At 41.3% G+C, this 21600-nt stretch overlaps 5 protein-coding genes across 10 annotated transcripts; 2 read left to right on the top strand and 3 right to left on the bottom strand.

The window, feature by feature from the left end:
- Positions 1 to 1317: 1317 nt before the first annotated feature.
- LOC142382908 (eukaryotic translation initiation factor 4E-binding protein 1-like) lies at positions 1318 to 4765 on the top strand. Its single transcript, XM_075469043.1, has 3 exons — positions 1318 to 1735; positions 3826 to 4017; positions 4196 to 4765. Exons 1-3 carry the CDS (start codon positions 1600 to 1602, stop codon positions 4225 to 4227), a joined length of 360 nt encoding a protein of 119 aa, XP_075325158.1. The 5' UTR covers positions 1318 to 1599; the 3' UTR covers positions 4228 to 4765.
- Positions 4766 to 6555: 1790 nt separating this feature from the next.
- Positions 6556 to 8438, bottom strand: spaw (southpaw). Its single transcript, XM_075468867.1, has 3 exons — positions 8150 to 8438; positions 6973 to 7787; positions 6556 to 6861 (listed from the first exon to the last, which is right to left on the bottom strand). The coding sequence occupies exons 1-3, from the start codon at positions 8436 to 8438 to the stop codon at positions 6709 to 6711; spliced, it is 1257 nt and encodes a 418-aa protein (XP_075324982.1). The 3' UTR covers positions 6556 to 6708.
- A 392-nt stretch (positions 8439 to 8830) lies between these two features.
- On the bottom strand, positions 8831 to 11570 carry dguok (deoxyguanosine kinase). Its single transcript, XM_075469044.1, has 7 exons — positions 10951 to 11570; positions 10746 to 10855; positions 10442 to 10641; positions 10018 to 10165; positions 9815 to 9930; positions 9422 to 9521; positions 8831 to 9247 (listed from the first exon to the last, which is right to left on the bottom strand). The coding sequence occupies exons 1-7, from the start codon at positions 11228 to 11230 to the stop codon at positions 9221 to 9223; spliced, it is 981 nt and encodes a 326-aa protein (XP_075325159.1). The 5' UTR covers positions 11231 to 11570; the 3' UTR covers positions 8831 to 9220.
- A 688-nt stretch (positions 11571 to 12258) lies between these two features.
- Positions 12259 to 16109, bottom strand: tcn2 (transcobalamin II). 2 transcript variants are annotated; one of them, XM_075469047.1, is made up of 10 exons: positions 15958 to 16109; positions 15687 to 15782; positions 15036 to 15225; positions 14733 to 14902; positions 14200 to 14352; positions 13692 to 13864; positions 13422 to 13596; positions 13155 to 13335; positions 12955 to 13073; positions 12259 to 12865 (listed from the first exon to the last, which is right to left on the bottom strand). In XM_075469047.1, the coding sequence occupies exons 2-10, from the start codon at positions 15772 to 15774 to the stop codon at positions 12804 to 12806; spliced, it is 1311 nt and encodes a 436-aa protein (XP_075325162.1). In that variant the 5' UTR covers positions 15775 to 15782; positions 15958 to 16109; the 3' UTR covers positions 12259 to 12803. The 2 variants fall into 2 exon arrangements, with proteins under 2 accessions (XP_075325162.1, XP_075325160.1); XM_075469045.1 differs by having other exon boundaries at positions 15938 to 16109.
- A 388-nt stretch (positions 16110 to 16497) lies between these two features.
- On the top strand, positions 16498 to 21309 carry ccdc117 (coiled-coil domain containing 117). Of its 5 annotated transcripts, none has more exons than XM_075467952.1 (6): positions 16498 to 16760; positions 17029 to 17226; positions 17328 to 17378; positions 17463 to 17729; positions 19710 to 19856; positions 20521 to 21309. In XM_075467952.1, the coding sequence occupies exons 2-6, from the start codon at positions 17084 to 17086 to the stop codon at positions 20762 to 20764; spliced, it is 852 nt and encodes a 283-aa protein (XP_075324067.1). In that variant the 5' UTR covers positions 16498 to 16760; positions 17029 to 17083; the 3' UTR covers positions 20765 to 21309. The 5 variants fall into 5 exon arrangements, with proteins under 5 accessions (XP_075324067.1, XP_075324068.1, XP_075324066.1 ...); XM_075467953.1 differs by having other exon boundaries at positions 16498 to 16667; XM_075467951.1 differs by having other exon boundaries at positions 16498 to 17226.
- The last annotated feature ends 291 nt before the right edge of the window (positions 21310 to 21600 follow it).

A 21600-nucleotide genomic window follows, 5' to 3' on the forward strand; every position in this document is an offset into this window, starting at 1 on the left:
AAAAACTAGACAACACATGTATATTCCTTTAGAATGGATTGAAGAAATTATTAACGCAATAGCATATTACTCGATACTAAGGAATGCAACTGCGCACATGCACAGAAAATGTTTTTAACATAAAAGGCTATATATATATGAAATATATGGAGAAAAAAAATATATATATATTTACTTAGAATGCTATGCACCCTTACTTGTCAACTGGGATTCTACTTATGTTATGGATGTACTTTTTAGCATCATACAGCTGTAGCTACCAAGAGACTGTTGAGTTCTGGGTAATGCCTGCAACCTGGGGATAAATAGGGATCTTGTGGGTATTTTAACTTGTTTTGTTTGCTTTTTTTTATTGTCATGGAGAGTCAAACATAGATTTAAAATATACATGTAAAAGCCTTTTAATCCAATCAAAATCCGAGGACATCTATTGACAATTTACTCTGTACACCAGCTCAACATTTACAAAATTAATAAAGAAATGAAATGTCTTTGTGTATAGTGTGTCTACTTTTGGTTGAGGCACTACTTCGATGATGGAGGTCATCATCACAGATCAAGTGTTTTGCTGAACTGCAGCAGTTCTGTAACTGTACTTACTCATCATGCAAGTTACAAAAAAAAAGAAGAAAAATCATAATATTCAAACATGATCACCTCCAGCAGAGCAACTCTTTGAAACTGTCAGAGTAATGTACCTATGAAAGGATAAATGACTGCACCACTGGTTTAACCACATAGATGTTACGTAACCTGTCAGTTTTTAGAAAATAAAAATGTACTAAAAGATAATACATTTCTTTAAAAAAAACTGAAGAAAAAAACACTTAAAAAAGAATGAAGGGATTTACACACTGCCTCGCATCAAACTGTAATTGGAATTTTTTAATCAACATAAGATCATTTTTAGTTATTTTGTTTAACTGCCAACTTGTCAGTAACATGACAGTGGGGGGAGTCCAACAACCGAAGAATACAATTGCAAAGAATTTGGGGGATTTCACCATCTACGATAACGGAAAATAATTTGTAAATGGACTGAGGGAAAGTGGCCTGGCCAATCAAAATCTGTTTTAATATTATTATCATTATCAGGCTGAGCAACTTGTTTTATGTCAAGCAAAAACAGGGAAACTGTTGAGTGATTGTTGTCAAAAGAAGAGAAGATGCTAGACTGTAGTCAACTTGAAAATGAATCCAACCACAAGAATTTCTCTCATTAAAAACTCATTTTTTGTTTCATATTTATTGCACGAGCATCGTTTGCCAGTAGAGGGCAGGGTAAGTTCACTTTGCTCATCTTCCCCTGCAGCCTGCCTGCCTGTCTGTCTGTCTGAGTGTTGTTTTGTGTGCATGTGGAAGCAGAGGAACGTGTGCCGAGGTTTCACATTTTGTGTGTGAGAGCGCGTGTGGTAAAAGTGAACAATTTATATCGCACTTTGCATAATTTGCACTCATGAAAACGAGGTATTTATTTTTATTTATAAGAAAGCAACCATTCTGTGGAGTCTGACAACTATTTGTTCTTTCAAACCAAGACCTCCGGCTTGTTTATTGTGATTTAGTTAGCTGGTTTTAGTTGATTATAGTTCAGACACGATGTCCGCTGACTGTCAGAAGACAACAGCCAAGGCTATCCCCTCAACCAAGAGAGTGATCATCAACGACGCGAATCAGATGCCCCACAGCTACTCATCTACCCCTGGGGGCACCCTGTTTAGCACCACACCGGGCGGTACGTACTGTCAGCCACATCCGAGGAGCTTTTCCCATGCATACAACTACATGGGACACTTATTTATTAAAGAGCGGCTCTGTCTTTGTGTGCAGGCTAACTCCATGAGCTCGGCTGCGGTCAGCTGGTAGCTCGGTTTAAGCTAACTGCTAACGCTAGCTAGGAAGTCAACAACCGAAATGAGGGGAAACAAAAAGAAAAGCGGTTTCTCAGCAATTTCAGTGAACTCGTCCTTTTAGAGGGGGTTGTTTCAATCAGCCACTACTGTTTTATGATTAAATGAGGTGTTAGCTGCGGGTGACATCAGCTCATACTGGCTGTCTATCACACGTTGCTGCAGATTTTCTGCAAACCTGTGTTGCCTGGGTCAAAGTCACATGATCAAATTCCACTGCTGTGTGCTCAGAAGCAGCAGTTTAGACGGCACCCCTGGCCTGATGTGCGCAAGGTGTTGTGGCTTGCAGGAAGCATCTGTAAACTCCATTAGAGGTCGCTGTGTAGTGTTTTAACCGAGGACCCAAGTTCTTAAGATTAAGTTTAAAGACAGCCTTGAAAAGCTTTAATCATTCCATACATCTGTTTACTGATGTGAGCTCTTTTAAAGGCAAAGAACGCAGAGGTTGTAAAGTTGTACAGTCAAAGAAAACCCTGCTTACTAAATTTCTTAAAACTATTATCAGGAAAACTTTTTGTATTGTCCTTTCTGATACCACCCATGAGGCAGATTATTGATGGCAGAGGCTTAGAAAAGAAATAAAACTACAAATGCACATCGTACGATGTCCCTAAAATATTTACAATATTGCGTAATGCTGAGCTTGGCCATAGTCTCCTTGGCACTCCCAGACTGTTTCTCCTGAAAACTTTCCTTAACCTCATGACGTTTTGCAACAAAGGAAAGGAAAAGTTCTCAAGAAAAGATTATACGAGGTAATTTTTTTTTTACTGTTCAACCACACCCACAGTCTCTCCAGTGAGTTAAAGGTGTCTCAGACCAGACCAGGTGAGGTAAGATGAAGGGAGATGAAGTCCACGAGAGGAGTAGAACGTGTCGGGTGAGCGGGGTTAACAGCTGACTCTCACCCAACAGAGCTCAGTTAGGAGTCCTGTCAGTTTTGATCTATTTTAAGAGAGTGGGATGTGCATGCAAATGCCCACGCCGCCTGGTGGGCGAAGCTTAGGACAAAGATGGCAGAATTCTCCCTATCTCAGCTTTCATCAGTCTCAAACTGTTTCAACTGAGCGTCTCAGTGTTTCCCAACCCTTGCATGTTTTCCATGCTTCCCTGCTCCAGCACACCTGATTCAAATAATTGGGTCAGGTCTTTAAGCTTTGCAGAAGGCTGAGGACGACCCTTTCATTTGAATCAGGTGTGCTGGAGAAGGGAAACATGGAAAACATGCAGGGCAGTGTGCCTTGAAGACTAGGGTTTGGAAACACCGGTCTATATAAGGCTTTCAGATCAAGAGGGGGGGTGGGGACAAAACTTAGTTTTGGGAGGTTTTTTTTCGTCTCAAGTGATACATCTGTGGATGTGAGTTATTATAGAAATTAACGTTCACATATAATCACTGCTGTGTGCTCATTTGTGCTGATTTATAGTAAAACTGAATTGAAACGTTAAGGGTGAAAACTTTGTTGAATACGTCATAAATTGAAACATCCTGTACAGCGCAATGACTACACAGCACATGTTGGCTTATTAATGAAAGCACGCACCATTCCTGCTTAAACTAGCTAGTTTCTTTCGTGCGACCACATTTCAGTCGACAACTGAACTTAAAGTAGAAGACATTTGACAATTCAAGGAGTGCCGGTGGTTCATTTAGAAAGTTCTGAGAAATCCAAAGATTATCAAGGATTCTGCGAGGATTTATAAAAAAAAAAAGATTACATCAGCACGCCCAAAATCTGTCAAAAGAGGTATTGTGGCGGATGAAGAGTAACTGGGAGACTTGTCCAGTATAAATGGAATGATTACGACATATTATGGGGACCGATGGTGCTAATCATCTAATGCAAGTGTGATCTCTGTGTCTGTCTGATTCCGTTGCCTTTTCTGATGGTCGTCCTCCTCTTCAAACTGAAAGGTACCAGGATCATTTACGACAGAAAGTTCCTGCTGGAGTGTCGCAGCTCTCCGCTGGCCAGGACTCCTCCTCGAGGCCTTCCCAGCATTCCAGGGGTGACCAGCCCTCCCTCCAAAGAGCCCAACGGGAAGACCCTTAACGGAGAACCGCTGAACAACAACACCATCGCTGCTCCTGACAGCAGCAGTGCTGGTATTTTCACACCTCAAACAATCATCTAACACACTCCACCTCTAAAAAATTGCACCTCGAATTAGAAGCTCCTCATCCGATCTGCATGGATCAACCTTTGTCATTCGATGATTAAACAGTTTTTTACGTTGCAACCATGTTATTCAAGGAATAATGTTTCTGTATCTGGCTTTTCTAGGTGATGATGCTCAGTTTGAGATGGACATCTAGGCGGAGCTGAACAAACATTAAGATGCTATGAAGAGAAGCTCAGGAGTACTTCTTATGTTCCATCATAATTTCTTTGAAGGCGAAGTTTCTCCTTCAGCATTTAGTTCTTTCAAAGTCTAATTTGGTTGTTTTTTTTTCCCAGAACAAAAGCTGGGACTTTTTGGCAGAAGGCTCAAACCTTATTATTTACATGTGACAAAGTGTGCCTTCCTGTAGTGGCTGTAAGTTTGAAATCTATGCTGAGAAGTACTTAACACCAAGAAATGCCTCACCAACCAGCAATGAGAGAAATAAAAGGAAATGAAGACCTTATTCTCTGAATTGACAACCATTCCAGAAGGATTTGTCCCTTGTTTTATTTTGTGCCACCTCTCTTCAGATCCTGCCTTCAAATGGTCCATCATGCTCTTAAAGAGAAGTGCTCCACCTTCAGGTGGTTACACAAAGAATGTGAGGCCGAATTTTTTGATGACATTTTGAAACAATTTTCACACGGTTTGTAGGGTGACATAGTTCAATAAAGCAAACACCATTAAAACTAACTGTGTTGTCACTTTTGTCTTGAAATTGTCCTTTCTCATAAGAGATGCTCTTCATGTTAACAACTGTTTCGATTCCCAGCGGAAAACCGATAAACATTTCAGAGAGATAAATCTTTCACGACTGGCTTTGCAGGCTGTAACACCTCCTGTGTCCTCTGATTCAGCTCGAGTCATATCAGAGGAATTCCACAGGGAGCTCACTGGCGGCTGATAACCTCAGTTAGTGGACTGTATAAAGAGGGGTCAATATACAACTGCACATGGCCTGGGAGAAACCACCCTCTTCCATTTAAGATTTCCTCAAGTGGAATTGCTGTTGATCCACTGTGTTTTAATCTTTCTAACATCTTTGAATAAGCTTATCAAGCTTTTGAGGCCCTTTTGACAATTCTGTAGAATTAATGTGTGAAAAATGAATGATGCGAGTAGTTTATCTTGTGCAAGATGTTTTTATATAACAGAAAAAGAGCTACTTGCAGAGAGCCTTGAATGATTGCAAAGGCATGTTGAATAAACCCGTTAAATGAGCAATACTCTGCAGGTAACCCTGTTAGAGTGAAAGAGTGCATTTGGTCGGGATTGGTGTGATGTGTGAGAATCGTCACAGGATTTATAGGTGACAGTGAGCTCATATTATCATCCATTTGTACCACCAGAGTCAAGGTGCCACCTTGATTTCATTACCAGTAAATATCAGTCACTGAAAGGTGGTCATGATAAAACTCGGAAGCACAAACGGAGGATTCCAGTAGTGTAAAAAAAAAAAGACACAGGGCATCAAAGTTAGCAAACAAAAATTTGAGGAGGAAATAAGGGCTGCAAGAACAAAACCCTGAAAGCTCATCAAGAGCTCGGTCTGGTCTGGTCTGGTTTAACCAGGCTGTGTGGATTGGACGGTTTCAGCTGAGCAATTCCAGTTCACCTCGTCTTTCCTCCACAGTAGCATCACCCTTCAGGTTCTGAGTCTTTCCATTCCCTCACATTGCTCTGTTTGTTTGTGTCACCTCTGCTTCCTGGGACTCCACCCCCCCACCCCAAGATAAACAAGTACTACTGCGTTTTTTCTCTCCCATTGATCCAGTGTGGTTTTTGTTGCTGCACCCTGCCTGCCTGTTGATCACAATCCACAAAAGAAGCCTGGCAAAGGAGGACATCTAATGATGTGATGATGTGTGTACTGCAATGAGCCCAAGATGTGGATTGGTGAGGTGAGAAAGGTAAATACACTAAAATGTTAGTAGGTCAGCAGTTAGTGAGGACAAGTGGAATTTAGATGTAGATGAGTATCTATGAGGGGTGAAGAGTTTTGTTCACAGAAAAGCACATGTATGCCAGAGAGTTGATATAAGTGCTTATAATGAAATGGAAGTCTTAACTGATAAGATGAACTGCCAACAGTGTTGGTGGCCGTGAAGTTTGAGCAAATGAACACCTTTTGGTTTAGGCTGAAACTTAAATGCTTGTTTATTCAAAGCACTTGATTTTTATACCCCGAATCATCATTCTGTCAGATGCCTCTCTGTAAATATTTGTTTTTAAGCTTCTCAAATTTTATCAGAAGACCAATGAAATTCAGAAAAACCAATGTCTCGGCTCAAGAGCTGTTTATTAACGAAACAAAATAATAAAAATAATAGGAAATAATAATAGAAAAAAAACATAAAACACAAAACTTAGGTCAAAATAAAACATTTTAATATATTTTTCATCATTTATATACAAAAATATACATTGTATTGTATAAATAGGTAAAACATAACATTTGAATAATTGCAACAGACATGGAGTACATCACCCAGTGTGGATGATAAAGTGTTATATTCAGTTCCCCTTAAAATTTGCTTTTCAGTAGAAGGCCATGACTATTAAACCCTTATTATGATATTTTATTATTTAGATTTACATACAGACAGTGACAACACAAAGGGGAATGGGGGCTTCAGTGGCAGCCACACTCCTCAACGATCATTTCCTCATGATGCCGCAGGGTCAAGTCATCGTTCTCGTAGTACAACATGGACAGTGGGCTGAGGCGCACTGGCACGCAGGAGGGGCAAGACACCCTGTCCGGATGGTGGTGTCGCAAAAGGCTCTGAAGGGAATAAGAAGGATTCACATGAATGGATCAGGAACTGTACAAAACTTTGAATATTATTAAAGATGCCGGAGCAAATAAAGGCAATAACTCAATCTGTCATCTTACCTGCATGTATGCATGGTTGGTTGGAAGGAAGGAGTCATCCAGTGGTATAGGGCACTCTCCCTCACAGCGATAGGCGTTGTAGCGCTTTGGATGCACGATCCACTCATCCCAGCCGATGTGGTCAAAGTCCACCCACATGTCTACCCTTCGACATAGCGGCCTTTGGAATGGTTCCACTACTGGTGGCACAGTAGGTAGAACTCCATCAGTAACTCGCATCCTCTCCATTCGGTTCCTTTTGTGGCGGCGACTTTGACTGTCACTGCTGACTCTGTCCATTGTCACATACTTGGAGTTCTCCACAGTATGCATGAGACTGTATGCTGCATGGTCTTCCTGGGTCAGGTAATGTTTGGAGAAGATGACCATCATGACGCGGTTTGTGGTTGGATGGTGTATCTTTCTTTGCTTTGTTTCAAAATGGTTTAAAAGGGACTTGTCACTTGTCTGCCGTTCATCCCCAGCTCCGCTTCCCTGGTCTGTCTGAAGCTCTCCTGAGGCCTCGTGGTTCATCACTTCATTTCCCTGATACAGCCAGTATTGCAAAAGAGCAGACACATTGAATACCTTCCAGGAGGACTTTGTGTTGCTCGCTGTGGTGCCAAAACTCCCCAAGAAAACATCCTCCTTCTGGCACAACGTGCTGCCTAGGTCACAGCTCTGCTTCTGGGAGTGATATAAATCCACTACGGCATGCTTTGAGGCAGAGAAAGCAGGTAGTCTGATCTGAAGTTCTGCCAGCTGGACAAGCTCACTAGTAGAGATGGATGACAAGTCAAATGTGACCATCCATCGGTCCCCCACTTGATGGCAACCTAAAAATGAGACATGAGAGTGAGAAGTCAAAGCCTGACACGGCAGTCTACACGAATGTGGGAAAACCAGACCACTGGACAAATGTCAAAACACTGGAGTGAGAGGGTGAACAGGACAGGATGTGTATTGGACCCCCCTGTGCAAGGCCGTCTCACGGCCAATATACAACCACCCCACATAAAACAGAGCAAACCTTTAAAGTTGAATAAGCATTTTGACACTTGCTGGGTTGTAAAAAGAGTGGGTCTGATAACACAGATAATGCTCCAACCCAAGAGCTGCCGGAGGACAGAAGACAAAGCGGGACAGTCCGTACATAGCAGCGCCGCATGTAAAAAGCATAATATAAATGTTTACTCACCTTTTGCCATCAGACTTAGGACGGAATCAAAGTTGTGCACTGATGGGTCATCACTCTGTGTTGTAATGGTGCTGACAGCTAGCGAAGACAAGGAATCGGAGGTCTTGAATGAGCGGTACAGCTGCATCATGTACTGAGGGTATCTACTGCGATGATTAGTTGACAGATTTCTGTGTGCCAAACTGCTCTCCCGGTGTGCGTGATATCTGCGGGTCCGAGCAGAGAAAACGGCTCCAAAAGAACAGAGGGACAGTGTACAGAGAACAGCGGAGAGGACTCTGGCTTCCATTTTAACTAACACTCACAAAGATCTCCGTCCTGCCTTCCTCCAGCTGCTCTCAGGCTGAAATGATGTTGTGTGGAGACCCAGCTCCAGACAGGCCTTTTATAGTGAACAGCTGCCCTTTGATGACCCCTGACCACACCAGACATCTTAACAGTCCCTCTGATCATCAGAGCACATCAGAGGGCCAGAAACTAGAGAATTTTTAGCCAAGGTCATTGTCCTGTCAAACTAACTCCCCTTTAATATTCAATCCTTTTGAAATGTAAAAATCCATTAAAATAATTAACACTTTAATACTTTCACAGCCATTGGCACCTTTTTATTTCCAAACACAAATACAACCACTGTGTTACAGGTGCTGTAAAGTGATCACAATAAATGGACAAGCCATCGGGAAATTTTAAAAACAGATTTTTTATTGACCAACAAGATGCCTTGTTGATACAGAAAACACACAAAACTGTCAGCAAACCTCATTTTCAGTTCTTCATAGTACATATTTAGCTTACAGAAGGTTTAAACCACCTGACTCATCTGCACTCAAGTCACTCAGATATATAAATAGTTCTGCAAATCTTTAAAAAATTAGTAACTTAACAGAATAACAGTGTTGAAAAATAAAAAGCTAAACTAAACTTAACTCCTGTAACATGGTCCTGTAGATTGTAGCTTCTGAAAAAAAATACGTCTATTTCTTATACATTTGCTTCACTTTCTTTGAGAGGCTCAGACGTATTTAAATGTCCTTGTTTTCCTGCCGTTGATGGCTGCTGATGACCATCATCTCATAGAGCATTAAAGAAGCTCTTCACCTGTGTGTGAAAAGGTACTTTAGGATCACAGTGAACCAGAACAAAGAACACCGCATTGCATTGCAAACATGTGCCAGTGTATCAGATCACAGACATTAGAACAGGGCCCCCATGTGGCTCGCTATGGTAATAGCAGCCATGAACTCAACAAGCCTCTGAGTCAGACGGACATACCTGTGTAACAAACTGCTCCCGCACCTCTGGATCCGTCAGGAACTCCACACTGGCATCAAGTTGTAAGACAGGTATGTTTTTCAACTTCTCAAAATGTATCCTGGGAAGAGAGAGGGGCCAAATTGTATCAGATTTGCTATGAGATTAAAAACCTAGAAGACCACACACTGCTGACCGTCATCTGTTCACAGCCAGCAGCAGACAGCTGCAAGGGAAGCTATTTCCAATGATGATGGACAAATCTGAGAGGAGTGCCACAAATTTCAGTTCATATGATTCATTTGAACAAATCATAAACATGCCAGCATTTAATGTAATTTCCTCTAACAGTGCATCAAGCCTTATGTGTAAAGAGGACGAAAAATGCAGGCGTGTGAACTTATTCTCACTCACTCAGTGCTTTTCTCCACCAGCCACCTCTCATGCTGAACATGCAGCTTGTCCAGATAGTCCAGTTGCACTTCCCTCTCTTCTGACCGCCCCCGACGCTTCAGACGCTCCATACACTTCTGAGAGGCACGCAAAATTGTTAGTGACACACCTGCAGTGGGTTGAGAATTGTACTGGGAGATGCACAACGTATTTTAGGGTCCCACCTCGGGTGAGGCTCTGAGGTAAATGATGCCCTCCAGCTCCACCTGGTGTCCAAACTGCTCCACCAGAAGGGAATGCCAGTCCTGGTAGACCGCCCACTCTGTAGCGTTGATGCAGCCCAGCTCAAACATGTTCAAAGCAAAGATGTATCTGGAAGAAACAGATTCAAGTTAAGTTTAGTGGAAGCAAACTGAAGTTCAATCAGTATGTTTCACATTAATTTGATCTACTACACTACTTAATACAAGAAGAACAAATAATAAGAAAATTATTTCAGTCATAGACTAAATTTGTGGATAGTGGATTAAGTCTATGGCTGCTGATTTTGGTGAAATAGACATAAAAAGCATGAATAATGGCTTAAAGCATGCAGAACTAAAGTGAACTCGCCTTAACATGATCCCACGTCAGCCTAAAGTCACTCACCGGTCACTGTAGACTGAGCGCTCGTACACCTGGACAGATGCTCCCTCAGAGTTGAGCAGGCGAGCTGGAGGAGGCTGCAGCTGTGTTCTGAGGCGGCTCATACAGGAATATGTCTGGAACGTGTACGACCAGCGCTGAGGGTCCTGGTACATCATCTGCAGCAGGTTGCTGGCAGTGGACTGGGGGGGTACATCTGGATTCTGTCAGGAACATGAGCAGGGAGGTTACTACCTTATCTTTTAATATAACATCTTGCTCAGCAAAACACATGATTTTGTTACGAACAGCTGAAGACTGGGTTCACCTTTGAGGTACCACTCTCAATGTTCTGCCACTTACTGACAGGCTCTGCTGCCACTTCCCAGTTTGGACTGGCAGACTGCAGGAGTTTTGCAAAGGTAGATTTTCCAACAGCTGTAATACACAGCAAATAGTACAGATGATCACGGCAAACACTCACAGATCAGCACGAGTTTCTTCCACATGTGAAATATGATAACTGATCTTACCGATGTTTCCCTCGATAGAAACCCTCTTCACTGGAGATGGTGCATTCGTGGCTGAACTTGACAGGCACCGTGTGCAAGAAAAAGCAGGATTTCCCCCCTCTTTTGGCATAGCTATGAGGAAGGTTGTTGTCTGTGGAGTGACGGTGTTTCCAGGTCGCGTGAAGCTGTAAGATGTCCCCCTCTGTGTGCACGTAAACCTCCTGATTTGTGTAAGACCTGTTCGTTGTTTCAGTGACGCAGAAAAACAGCTGAACAGAGCGAGTGGATGGAGCGCAGGCATTATGAAAGTCTTTAATGAGCAATCACAAAAGTTGCATTGGATTTATCCACTTGTCACTCGCTGCTCTCCAGTGTTATTGAGCTGTTACGACATTACACATCACAACGAGTTGAGTTCGTGTAAGCTAGCTCACCCACTTCATGAGGTTACGTGTGAATGATCGTTTCGAGACTAAAATGCAGCATTTTCTATATTTACACAAATTCTTTATATTGGTTTAATTTATTATACGACGCCAACATTGTCGTGTTGTGTATACAGGCTGATTGAAAGCACGAATACAGGTCAAATAATGCAACAAGCACACTCAACAGACGCAATAACCGTAGCTTTAGCAACAGGAAGCACTTCCGGTTCACGTCCTGCATTTTCGTAATAAAAGCCATGTATTACATTTTTACAAGTCAGTTTAAAAAACAGAGTGGCAGACGACACTTGTGTGAGCTTATAAACTTAGTTTAAAGTGACTTAGTGTAAATATATGAATACATGTGTATGTGTGAGTATAAATGCAGCACAATTAGAGAATTGAGAGTTTGCTTGGACAGCCGGAAGTAGTTGGCTCCGCCCACTGGTTAGCCACATAAATTAAAGGTCACCCAGGCCGGGGGGTTCAAATCTTTCACATCTTCTTCTTCTTTTTTTTTAATTGTAGGCCTGTATTACGTTGATATGCCACACAGACTAACCTTATCTTTGATTAATAAAAAGTACTTTTTAATGTTTTTTCAAATAAATTCACCTTGATGTTGTATGGGGATGAGATAAGATGAAAAAAGTGGTCCAATTTTCAACTACCTTCATCCAACCTTCAAAACTAAATAATTGCATAAAACAAATTTAAAACAACCGAAGAAAAAAATGCTAAAGGCCTCAGCTGCTTGGACAAAAGTGGAAATGTGGGACTACTGCACAAAATGTCATGAAAACGTCTCTATTTTCCCCTCAACTCTTTAGCTTAGGAAGACACTCAGTGTTTCACTAATAAAATGACAGTATAATAAAAAACTATCTCTCGCAATCTCGTGTTATTGTTTCATAAGAGTATCATTTATCAGTCATATTCCACAACAAAGGTGCTTTACAAACATGAGAGAAAGTCTAACTGAACTCAGTTGACATTGTTTTGAATAGCCATCTTGGAAATCTAATCCAATCATTATGTCAGCTGTCACTTACATTTGGTCTGTAACAAAAACTACAAACCCATTTAAATTCTTACTTTAAAAAGTCAACACAACTTTAGAGAAAATTGTTAAAAGACCATGACAAAGATTTCTGACAAATTTTAATAAAAATTTCACAATGATCTAAAAAAAAAAAAAAGAATCCATCCTAAAAAACATGGAATAATTTACATAAAGTACATCAGAGTAAGAATATTCAGAAATCAGTGGGTTTATATAGTTCTAAATTACACTTTTATTAAAGCCTCATACCCACACAGGGAAGCCCGTAATAGATGATTGCAACAGACAATTTGAGCACAATCACTGGTTAAAACAACAAAGGTTAGAAAAAAAACAACTTAAGATTGAAGTCCTCGGAAGTCACATCAATCACTTTTGCATCATCAGTAGATCGTGTTTTTTATGGTAATCTTTTGGGCCCCCTCAATCTTGAAATCATTGACACCTGTGGAAGCAAACCATTTTGTTGTGTCAACCAAAAGGAAATTAAAGCACGTTTTATTAGTTACACTGCAATAAATGTGCACAGCTCACCCTGAGTGAGGGCAGTGTCATCGGAGGCGAGGTGCCAGTATCTGCGGTCGCTCTGTCTGGCCTGCTCTCCATTCACTGCACTTAAGAAAGGTCCCCAAAGGCTGGACTCCTTCTCAAACCTGCCAAACAGCATCCAAGGTTACTCACTGCAGCTGATCAAGTGGACGCTGAAATACATTGTGCTCATTAGATGAACTCACGTGAAGCCAACATTTTTCTCCTTGAGCAGTTCGAGGGCTTCCAACAGGGAGCTGCCCTTTGGCACGTCCACAGAGTAAAGTACTGTTGCTCCGCTGGACGTCACCACTTCCACCATCACTTTCACTTTGGTCTCCCTTGGTAAAACCACCACAGGATCAGTTGGCTCCAGCACCAGAGTGTCTGCAGGAGAGTAAACAAAGCAGTGACAATACAGGACAAACGTAAATCCCAGACACCAAAGAGAACAGAAATCCTGCTGCACATACCATCCTCGTTGAGGCACTCCTTGCTTTTAACCGACAAGTAGGATTTCATGTGGAGAGCGGGCAGCATCTGAGAATTGGCCATGGGGTTGCGGTAGATGTTGCTTCTGAAAGCTGTCCTCATGGCCTCCATGGAGGCGGCATACTCTGCAACCTCACTGCCCATTGCTACTAAGGCCTTCACAATATCAAATACGTGGTTCAAGCTACAAAAACTTTGTTTTTTATGTGGATATAGACACAAGTTGGGGGTGGAGGCAAATAACTCCTTACCTGAACTGCAAGACCTGTGCTAAACTCATTGCCAATGTGACCATCGATCCTACGAGAAGCCAGAAGTTTCTGCTTGATCTTGCTGAGAGCTGTGTCAAGTTCAGCTGCGCTGTTCACATATGAACCGGAGTCCTTCACGCACTGCAATGCCATTCCAGCCATGGCGTAGGTGTCTAGGGAGAGAAGTAGAAATAATGTAATAGTCTGATACAACCACCATTAAGCTAGCGACTAAGATATTGATAGCACCCCCATAGCACTATAATAGTCACAGCATATTGGGAAGCTTTTGAAAAAGGATCAATAAGAAAAAGGTGGTTGCAGAACAGAAGCTGAGGTCGACTATACAGAGTTGGCTAGCAATATTTTTAAGTAATTATATATAAATAATACATCTGTAAGAATGTTTATTGACAGTTTATATTTATTGATCATAACGGAAATGCACCCTGTCCCGTGTGTTTTGTGTACACCACTTGTTCAACATTTCGAGGCAGGTTTTACTCACCGACACTCTCGGCGTCTCCATGTTGGAAGTGCTCATGTTCTACTGCTTTAATGAGCTTGTGGCTGACATGGTTGTTGACCCTGATGCCGCTCACGCAAAGAGCAAGCACGCCCAGACTGTACTGGTAATAGTTGGTCAAAGGGCGGTGGCTGACTGCGTGAAGCAGAGAAAAAGGAAAAATAACCAAAATGTATCAAAACGGGACTTCAGTAATGTTTGAGAAAACTGGAGGTATCTAAACTTCTTCTTTGCCGTCGGGACTTTTATCCCAGTTTGAATAAGTTAATACTTGCCGTGTTCTTGGAAACTTCAAAATAAATCATACATTTTTATCCTGTTAAATTTATTTATTTATATATTTATTATTATTTTTCCCAAAAACAAATCAGCCTAAGTTGTTTGAAACTAGACTTCCATCCTGGGAAAAAATAAAATAAATAGACAGTAGTAAACTCTGAACTCATGCTGCAGTACAATGAAAGCAGGATTCTACAAAGTTTTTATGACAACTGAAAGGTCAAAGGAAATCTTACAGGCAATGTGCTCTTTCTCTTGTTCCATCTGCTTCTTCAGGTGGGTCAGCAGCGTCTCACTCTTGTCGTTGACCGTGAAGGTGATGGTGTTGAGGTCATAGCAGGAGGACTTCAAAGCCAGACCGTACAGCGCCAGAACTCCAGTCACCGGCTGGCTGTTCGTGAGTGAGCTGAGAGACACGAGAGTATAAAGGTGAAGCAAGGACATCATGGACCAAGATACATTCATGGGACATTTGCAATTTATACAAGAAAACAGAAATAATCACAGAACTATGCACCTATTTGCAGGCAGAACAATACCTTTGAATGTAAGTGTGTAAATCATTTTTCAGTCTATTGAGGTGTTCACCCTCCTTGGCGAGATTGTGGTAATTAGAAAGGCGTAGCGCCAAGTGGACACTGGGATTGGGAAGCCCTTCCTGACTTTCCAGAGAGCGAAGGAGATCTTTGTTGATTGACAGGAGCAGCTCACGGTTGATTGCTTCGGTACCTGGATTCAAAGTGTTATCAAAGATAAAAAATAAAGATCATTTGACTGAAATAGGAAAAGTTTGACAAGATTTAACTCTCAGCTCTGTCGATGACATCAACAAGAACATTCAAAGCATTGCAAGATGTCAAAAGCTGCATCAGCAGTTGTGATAAAGCCCATTCTGACTAAATTACACAATCTTCATGTTTGTGTTAAATTTTCATCCTCAGCATTTAAGACTGAGAAACTCTTAGTTCTTGTAGTTTGTGTTAACTCTATGACAGCTGTACACTTTTTGTCACAGAGCAAATAAAATGCAAGCCCTCCAAAGGTAATTGCAAAATCTGTGAAAGTCCAAATTGGTGAGTCAGTATATTTACCAACTGAGTTGCATCACAATTCTTTCAGACTTTTTTTTCAGACTGATTTTTAGTTTTGCTGATTGGTTAAGTTTATATGTCTTTTTAAAAGGTACTTACCATATGGTCTGCTGGAGGCTAAAGCCAACAGGCCAGTAATTATGATCAAAGACAGCATTCTGGATGTACTGGTAAACAAAATGAGCATCGAGGTGCCTAAAATGTTAAAAATAACAACACTTATATAAACTTGACAGATCAAAGAGGACAGGTACACAGAAACGAGACAATAAATCTGAGATAATCGCTTACTATAGGCGTAGATAATGCGGTAACTGTAAATATTAAAAGATCATCAATATAAATGTCACCTTCAACGGCAGCTCATTACCTCGTCGGTGTCCAGCGGGAAGAATAAGAGCTGAGTGAGGAAACGAGCAGAGACAACAGATAGCAGTATTCCAGAGTCACATGACTGGTCATTTGAGATGACAAAACGGTGAGAAGCTGAGGGGTGCCTTTAAACACCAGCTGAGTCTCTGAACATAAACAGGAAGTTTAAAAAAAAGTTTGGCGTGACCTTATCGGGATTGGTCAGAGTTAGAGTAAGCGTGTCAAAGTACAGCCAATCAGAGGCACAAGAGGGCGGGTCGTGTTGCTACCTTTCTGCAAAACTCAATTCGCGCGTCAAAACTAAATTCAAAACTAAACTGCGACATAAAACTGGCACTTTAAGATAATAACAACAGTTAATGTCAATCCACCCACTTCATCTTTTGGTGATAATTTAGACTCTGAATATAAACGAGTGCTTGAACATCAACGATCATTTTTAAGACAGCGTTTGTTTGACTGCATTACCCACAATCCACTCGTATTATTGAACGTAGCGTAGGCACTTTCTCGAACGTTACTGACTTCTAGCGCGACTCCGTTTTTTGACAATAGCTAGCCAGCTGTGCTCTGACCCAGCCTACTTTTCTAGTAGTTCACCCCACAGAGAGAGAAAGTCTGGGTGCTATTTCTGCTCGACGGTGACGGTATTGTTGCATTAGGTTAGTGAGGCTTGAGTTTGCAGAACCCCTTTTTACGTGCCAATGGGTGAGTTAAAAAGGAAACACTGACTTGTGTCGAGGCGTACTAGCAAAACATCTAACTCAACAACAAACAGCAAGGGGCAGTGCAGTTGCACAGGTCGGTCTTTAACGCTCGATGGTTTTTTTTTGCTTGATTCGTGCAAAGATATTGTTCACTGCAGGCATGAAGGTGTCATTGTGCATTGCCACATAATATAGCTAGTTTTATCCAAACTATTATGCTAACGGCAAAAAGCAACAATGACGCCGTGGCTTGATAGATAACAACCAGCAGGCAGGGACCGTGTACACTAAGATGTCCGTCATATTTGTAGCTCAAAATACCTTTATCAGCTTAACTGATTGGTATCAATCTGATCTTCCAGATCAGCCCCGTTATAGTTCTCTGCCCGCACACCTCTTTACAACGACTGGATCATCATGCACCACCCTGCCACCTCGAGCGGTGAAGTGGGGTTTCTGCCCGCCATGTATTCATTTTCAGGCCCCATAAGCGTGCCTGAATTTGACTTCGGACCTCAGAGTACATCTGACCACCTACAGAGAGCAACAAAGTCCAACAAGTATGTAATTGATGGTGATGATTTTAAGGATGTAAATGAACTCCGTTCATCAGAAATAAATAGGCAGTTCTGTCCAAATCTGTCTATTTTTTTATCCTCAGCAGTTGGGAGACAAGATGCCACAGAAAGCACAAGAGGAGAGTTGATGATGAGTGAGTGATTCACAGTAAGACATTAGATTTTGCCTGGTGTATCCTCACAGGATTGTTGCAATGATTACATTAATGTTTCATCAGGGCATGCAGTGCCAAAAAGAGGAGGTTAATGTCTGAGGCTGAAGTGGACATTTCAGAGACCTCCAGTACTGGACATGACTGGCCTAAAGGAGACAGCAGTCCTGCTGTGTCAGCACAACAAGAAGTCCTTGCTCCTCCACAGCCCTTCTCGGTACCTCCAAGCTTTACTGTGCCACAGCCCTCCTCTGCCTTGTCCCAACCTGAGACTGAGAGCTCCTGCATGGAGATAGAGGCAGCTCAGAGGAAACTGCAGGAGATCGAAGACAGGTATGCAGACACTGTCTTACTACGTGTGAGATTAGACTTTGGATTATGTTATAAATTGGCTTCATTTTTAAACTTTATGTATTCATATTGTGTAGTTCACTAGATAATCTGTGTTCCTAGTGTGTACGTTACACTCTGCTCATACAACGCGAATGTATGTCCAACACTTTAAGATGATGTAGCGGGATAAAATAACTGGGTCAGATAAAGCGTCTCTTAGGACAGATAGGTCTGGTGCAGTAGATGCACACCTGAAACAACACACACACACACACATCGCTTGTCACATCCAAAGAACATGACGAAGACGGTGGATGGCCTGCTCACATCATTACTTAGATTACAATTACAACAATTACTTAGACCTACAACTAGCCATCCTGTACCCTCTTGTTTTCTGTTAAGACAAACGAGAAAGGAAAAAAATGCTAGGTAGAACATCCCAGGCTTTATAGATATTTCGTGTTTAGGGGGTACACATGTGGCATCATTAGAGTGATCAGCCCAAACATGTAATATCTGCCTAAGTGGTCAGCTGTTGTTGGTTTAGTGAGATGTGAGGCGTAAAAATTTCAAAGCACAAAAGGAAAGAACACGACAAAATTGATTTAATTTTTAAACCGTTTTCCTCCCCGTTTTCTCGTACATGCTCAGGATGGTGGATTGGATGGGGGAGAAGTTTTGCTGTGATCTTGGCAACTTTTCTTAAATTGCAATGAATATTTTTCCTTAATTTGGATTTGAATGAATCATATTTGAAAGCATTTTAATTGGATTGCAGTGAATTGAAATACAATTGACTGTGTGCCTTGAGTCAACATTTGTTGTGATTTGGTACTGTATGAATAAAACTGAATTGAGCTGAATTATGAAGGATGATTAGGATGATGAGAGAAAAAATTGCTCTAAATTGCTCAGAATAGCTGGTGTACTACTGTATTTGGGCAGGGAAATCCTGTTTTAGAATATACAGAAGTATGGCCTTTTGGTTGAATATCTAGAAACGATAATGTTGATGTGCTTCAGAGGATGAAAGACCAGCATCTTTTAAGTTCGGATCAGATTTTCTATTAAATCTACCTTATTTTTCAGTTGGGCAGTTAAAATGACTTTTAAGGTCATTTAATTAACTTTTACTGCTTTACATGTTCAGAGTGGATAAATAAGAAGGTTCTTAAATGGCTGATTTGTGATTCACGTGTATCACCGTATTTAAAAAAAAAATATATATATTTACTTGATTTTATAAGCATTTGTTCATGGGACTTAAATGTTCTGAAAATATTGTAATAAATTTAATTTAGGACAGTGATGACATTTTTGTGATCTTTTCGCATGACACACATTTAGTCGATGTTCTTAAACTCAACCGTCATTTGTCATTTTACCATACTGTCAGTGTGTTTACTTGGAAATACTTGATATTTCCATTGTACGTTTGGTCTTAAATTTCATTTAGAAGTGGTATTAAAAGGTCTTAAAAAGTCTTAAATTTAACTTGTTTATACCTGTATACATGATTAAAACAATGTCATCGTGAGGATTTTGCCGCCCTCCAAGGTTTACATTATTAACTTGTTAAAGCAGAGCACGTTAACAGATCTACAGTCACTGAAAATGATTTCAATGAGGTTTTGGCAACATTCTGATGGGAAAATCAGCTTCTCAGCAGCCATGTGGATGTCAGGATGCAGGTTTTCCCAACAGATCAGTGCATTATAACAAGATCAGCAGAGTTGCTCATCTTCCGTGTCCGTGGTCTGAGCGTGGTGACTGATAAGTGTGTGTAGACTGCGTTATATGTCATGTCTGCAGACCACAGTTCAGAGTGTGTACTGTTTACTTATGGATTCACTTACACATTTGAAATATTGCTTTGGAGCGCACTCCATTTTGGATTTTATCATCAACATGTGGTGGCTTTGACACACTTTGCCCCGTATTATTTTGAATGGATGTTGTGATGTTGATGTACCATAGAATAACACTTGAAGATGACGATGAGGATGAAGATCTGGATGTCGAGCCAGCTCAGAGACGGCCGGTGCTGGTCATTTCTGACAGTTTGAAGGAGGGTCTGCAGCGCGGCATCAGTGACATTCTCCCTCACACTGTGACCAAGTCTGTGTACGTGCTCCTTATTGTGTTAATCTCAAAATTTATTCGTGAATTAACAAGTCAAGGTTATGAGCAACTCTGAAATGAAGCATCAATTCAATTCATTTCAGTAATACAGTCCAATTCAAGAAAATCGGAATTCAATTCATTGTAATCATAATCCAATCAAATCCAGTTGATTAAATTCAAAATTAGACCAATTCATACATACAGAGCCAATTTAAAAAAAAAAAAATGTTATAAAAAAAAAATTGTATAAAAAAATGTAATAGCTAAGGAAACCAACAGATTGCACCGAAACTTCTCTTCGGTCCCATCTCCTGTCCTGAGCCTGTCTGAGGCGACTGTGGAGAGAAACGACTCCTTTTTAACAGGAAGAATCCCTAACTATAATCTTTATCAAAAAGGAAAGTTTTAAGCCTAATCTTAAAGGTAGAGAGGGTGTCTGCTTCCTGGACATTTACTGGCAGCTGGTTCCACAAGAGAGGGGCCTGATAACTGAAGGCTCTGCCTCCCATTCGACTTTTTAAAAACTCTGGGGAACAATGATAAATGTAAATGATCACAAAGTTGAGCTGCAACAAAAAAAAAAACATCACTTTTTTCTTTTTTTTTTCTTGTCGAAGAAGCTTTATAGAAGTTTTCCCCTTCTGTCTCTCTCGTACTTTTTCAGGAGCCACTCAGGCATGGAGCTGGTGCTGTGGCGTCCTCCAGAAGATCCCTTCTGTCGGAGGCTGAAGGGCTCATTACAGAAGCAGCGCAAACAACAGACGGCGTGCCGGCAGCACCCAACTCCGTGTCCATCTCCCACCCCTCACAGTCCCCTCAGCCCCTCGAGTCCACCTGCAGACACAGAGTCGCCTCTGTACAGTTTCCCTGTGCCCCGCAGCTCAGGAGAGGAGGACATGGAAATGTAGTGGTGCTGTCACTTTCAGCACCATGCCAAAGACTGAACAAGTGACACAACTCAAGCTGGCCCTTTTGGCAGGATAGGGGGACCTTGAAACACTTCTTTGCTGTTTTTGAGCAGTTCGTGGAACACTTAATTTGCCACGTGGTCATTTAACGTGTAATAACTTGCCTAATCAAAAGGTTTTCTTCAAGTAAACCTTCAAGGTCTTTATATGTGCGTCCTCCCGCAACTCATTTTGTATAGCTTACAGGTTTAACGTTTGCTTGTAAAATGGGATATTTTGTACATACCGTACAGGACAGGACTCTCTCCTTTACTCAAGATTAGTGTGCAGCACCTGGATTTTCACTTTGAACTACAGGGCATCGTTAACAGAACACTAAAAGCTGTTAACATTTGCTCACAATGTGACTTGTCAAAGTATGTCCTCTGTGACAATCGAGGAATTTGTCAAGGGGTCAAAGAAATGTGTGTTTTTTTTATGAGTTGCTTGTATTTTCACATGTTTCACATTTGTTTTGTAATAAATGTACATCATTGGTGCAGAGATTCTGAGCGGCAGTCTTTCTGTAACTGAAAGTAAACCACCGTTTGATGTGAACATTATGACCACTGGAACATACAGCAGCACAGGAAGCGTATGGGTCCCAGGACTGTGACCGGTCCTTAGCATGCGCCTGTAGCACACCTGCCAGTGATTCTTATTAATCAACGGTAGAGGTATTTAAGTAATAATACCCGACGAAATGTCAAACAAAATGAAACGATTCACTGTCTGTGGTGCCTCCTCAGAGTTCAATTAGAGTGATGTAATTGTTTATATTGAGTTTACTCCAAATG

This window comes from Odontesthes bonariensis, chromosome 6, assembly GCF_027942865.1.
Source record: "Odontesthes bonariensis isolate fOdoBon6 chromosome 6, fOdoBon6.hap1, whole genome shotgun sequence".
Classification (NCBI taxonomy): Eukaryota; Metazoa; Chordata; class Actinopteri; order Atheriniformes; family Atherinopsidae; genus Odontesthes; species Odontesthes bonariensis.

Bases quoted from the DNA above. Each gene is read 5' to 3' on its own strand.
- LOC142382908 (XM_075469043.1), top strand. From the start codon at position 1,600: ATGTCCGCTGACTGTCAGAAGACAACAGCCAAGGCTATCCCCTCAACC. The intron at 1,736-3,825 runs GTACGTACTGTC...TCAAACTGAAAG, and splicing joins GTTTAGCACCACACCGGGCG to GTACCAGGATCATTTACGAC. The intron at 4,018-4,195 runs GTATTTTCACAC...TGGCTTTTCTAG, and splicing joins TCCTGACAGCAGCAGTGCTG to GTGATGATGCTCAGTTTGAG.
- spaw (XM_075468867.1), bottom strand. From the start codon at position 8,438: ATGGAAGCCAGAGTCCTCTCCGCTGTTCTCTGTACACTGTCCCTCTGT. The intron at 7,788-8,149 runs GTGAGTAAACAT...TCTCATTTTTAG, and splicing joins CCTAAGTCTGATGGCAAAAG to GTTGCCATCAAGTGGGGGAC. The intron at 6,862-6,972 runs GTAAGATGACAG...TATTCCCTTCAG, and splicing joins CCAACCATGCATACATGCAG to AGCCTTTTGCGACACCACCA.
- dguok (XM_075469044.1), bottom strand. From the start codon at position 11,230: ATGCCTGCGCTCCATCCACTCGCTCTGTTCAGCTGTTTTTCTGCGTCA. The intron at 9,522-9,814 runs GTGAGTGAGAAT...CTCTCTTCCCAG, and splicing joins CTGGTGGAGAAAAGCACTGA to GATACATTTTGAGAAGTTGA. The intron at 9,248-9,421 runs GTATGTCCGTCT...TTTCACACACAG, and splicing joins GGGAGCAGTTTGTTACACAG to GTGAAGAGCTTCTTTAATGC.
- tcn2 (XM_075469047.1), bottom strand. From the start codon at position 15,774: ATGCTCATTTTGTTTACCAGTACATCCAGAATGCTGTCTTTGATCATA. The intron at 15,226-15,686 runs GTAAGTACCTTT...CTTTGAATCCAG, and splicing joins AGCCTCCAGCAGACCATATG to GTACCGAAGCAATCAACCGT. The intron at 13,074-13,154 runs GTGAGTTCATCT...GCTGTTTGGCAG, and splicing joins GAGAAAAATGTTGGCTTCAC to GTTTGAGAAGGAGTCCAGCC.
- ccdc117 (XM_075467951.1), top strand. From the start codon at position 17,084: ATGCACCACCCTGCCACCTCGAGCGGTGAAGTGGGGTTTCTGCCCGCC. The intron at 17,730-19,709 runs GTATGCAGACAC...GATGTACCATAG, and splicing joins CTGCAGGAGATCGAAGACAG to AATAACACTTGAAGATGACG. The intron at 19,857-20,520 runs GTACGTGCTCCT...GTACTTTTTCAG, and splicing joins CACACTGTGACCAAGTCTGT to GAGCCACTCAGGCATGGAGC.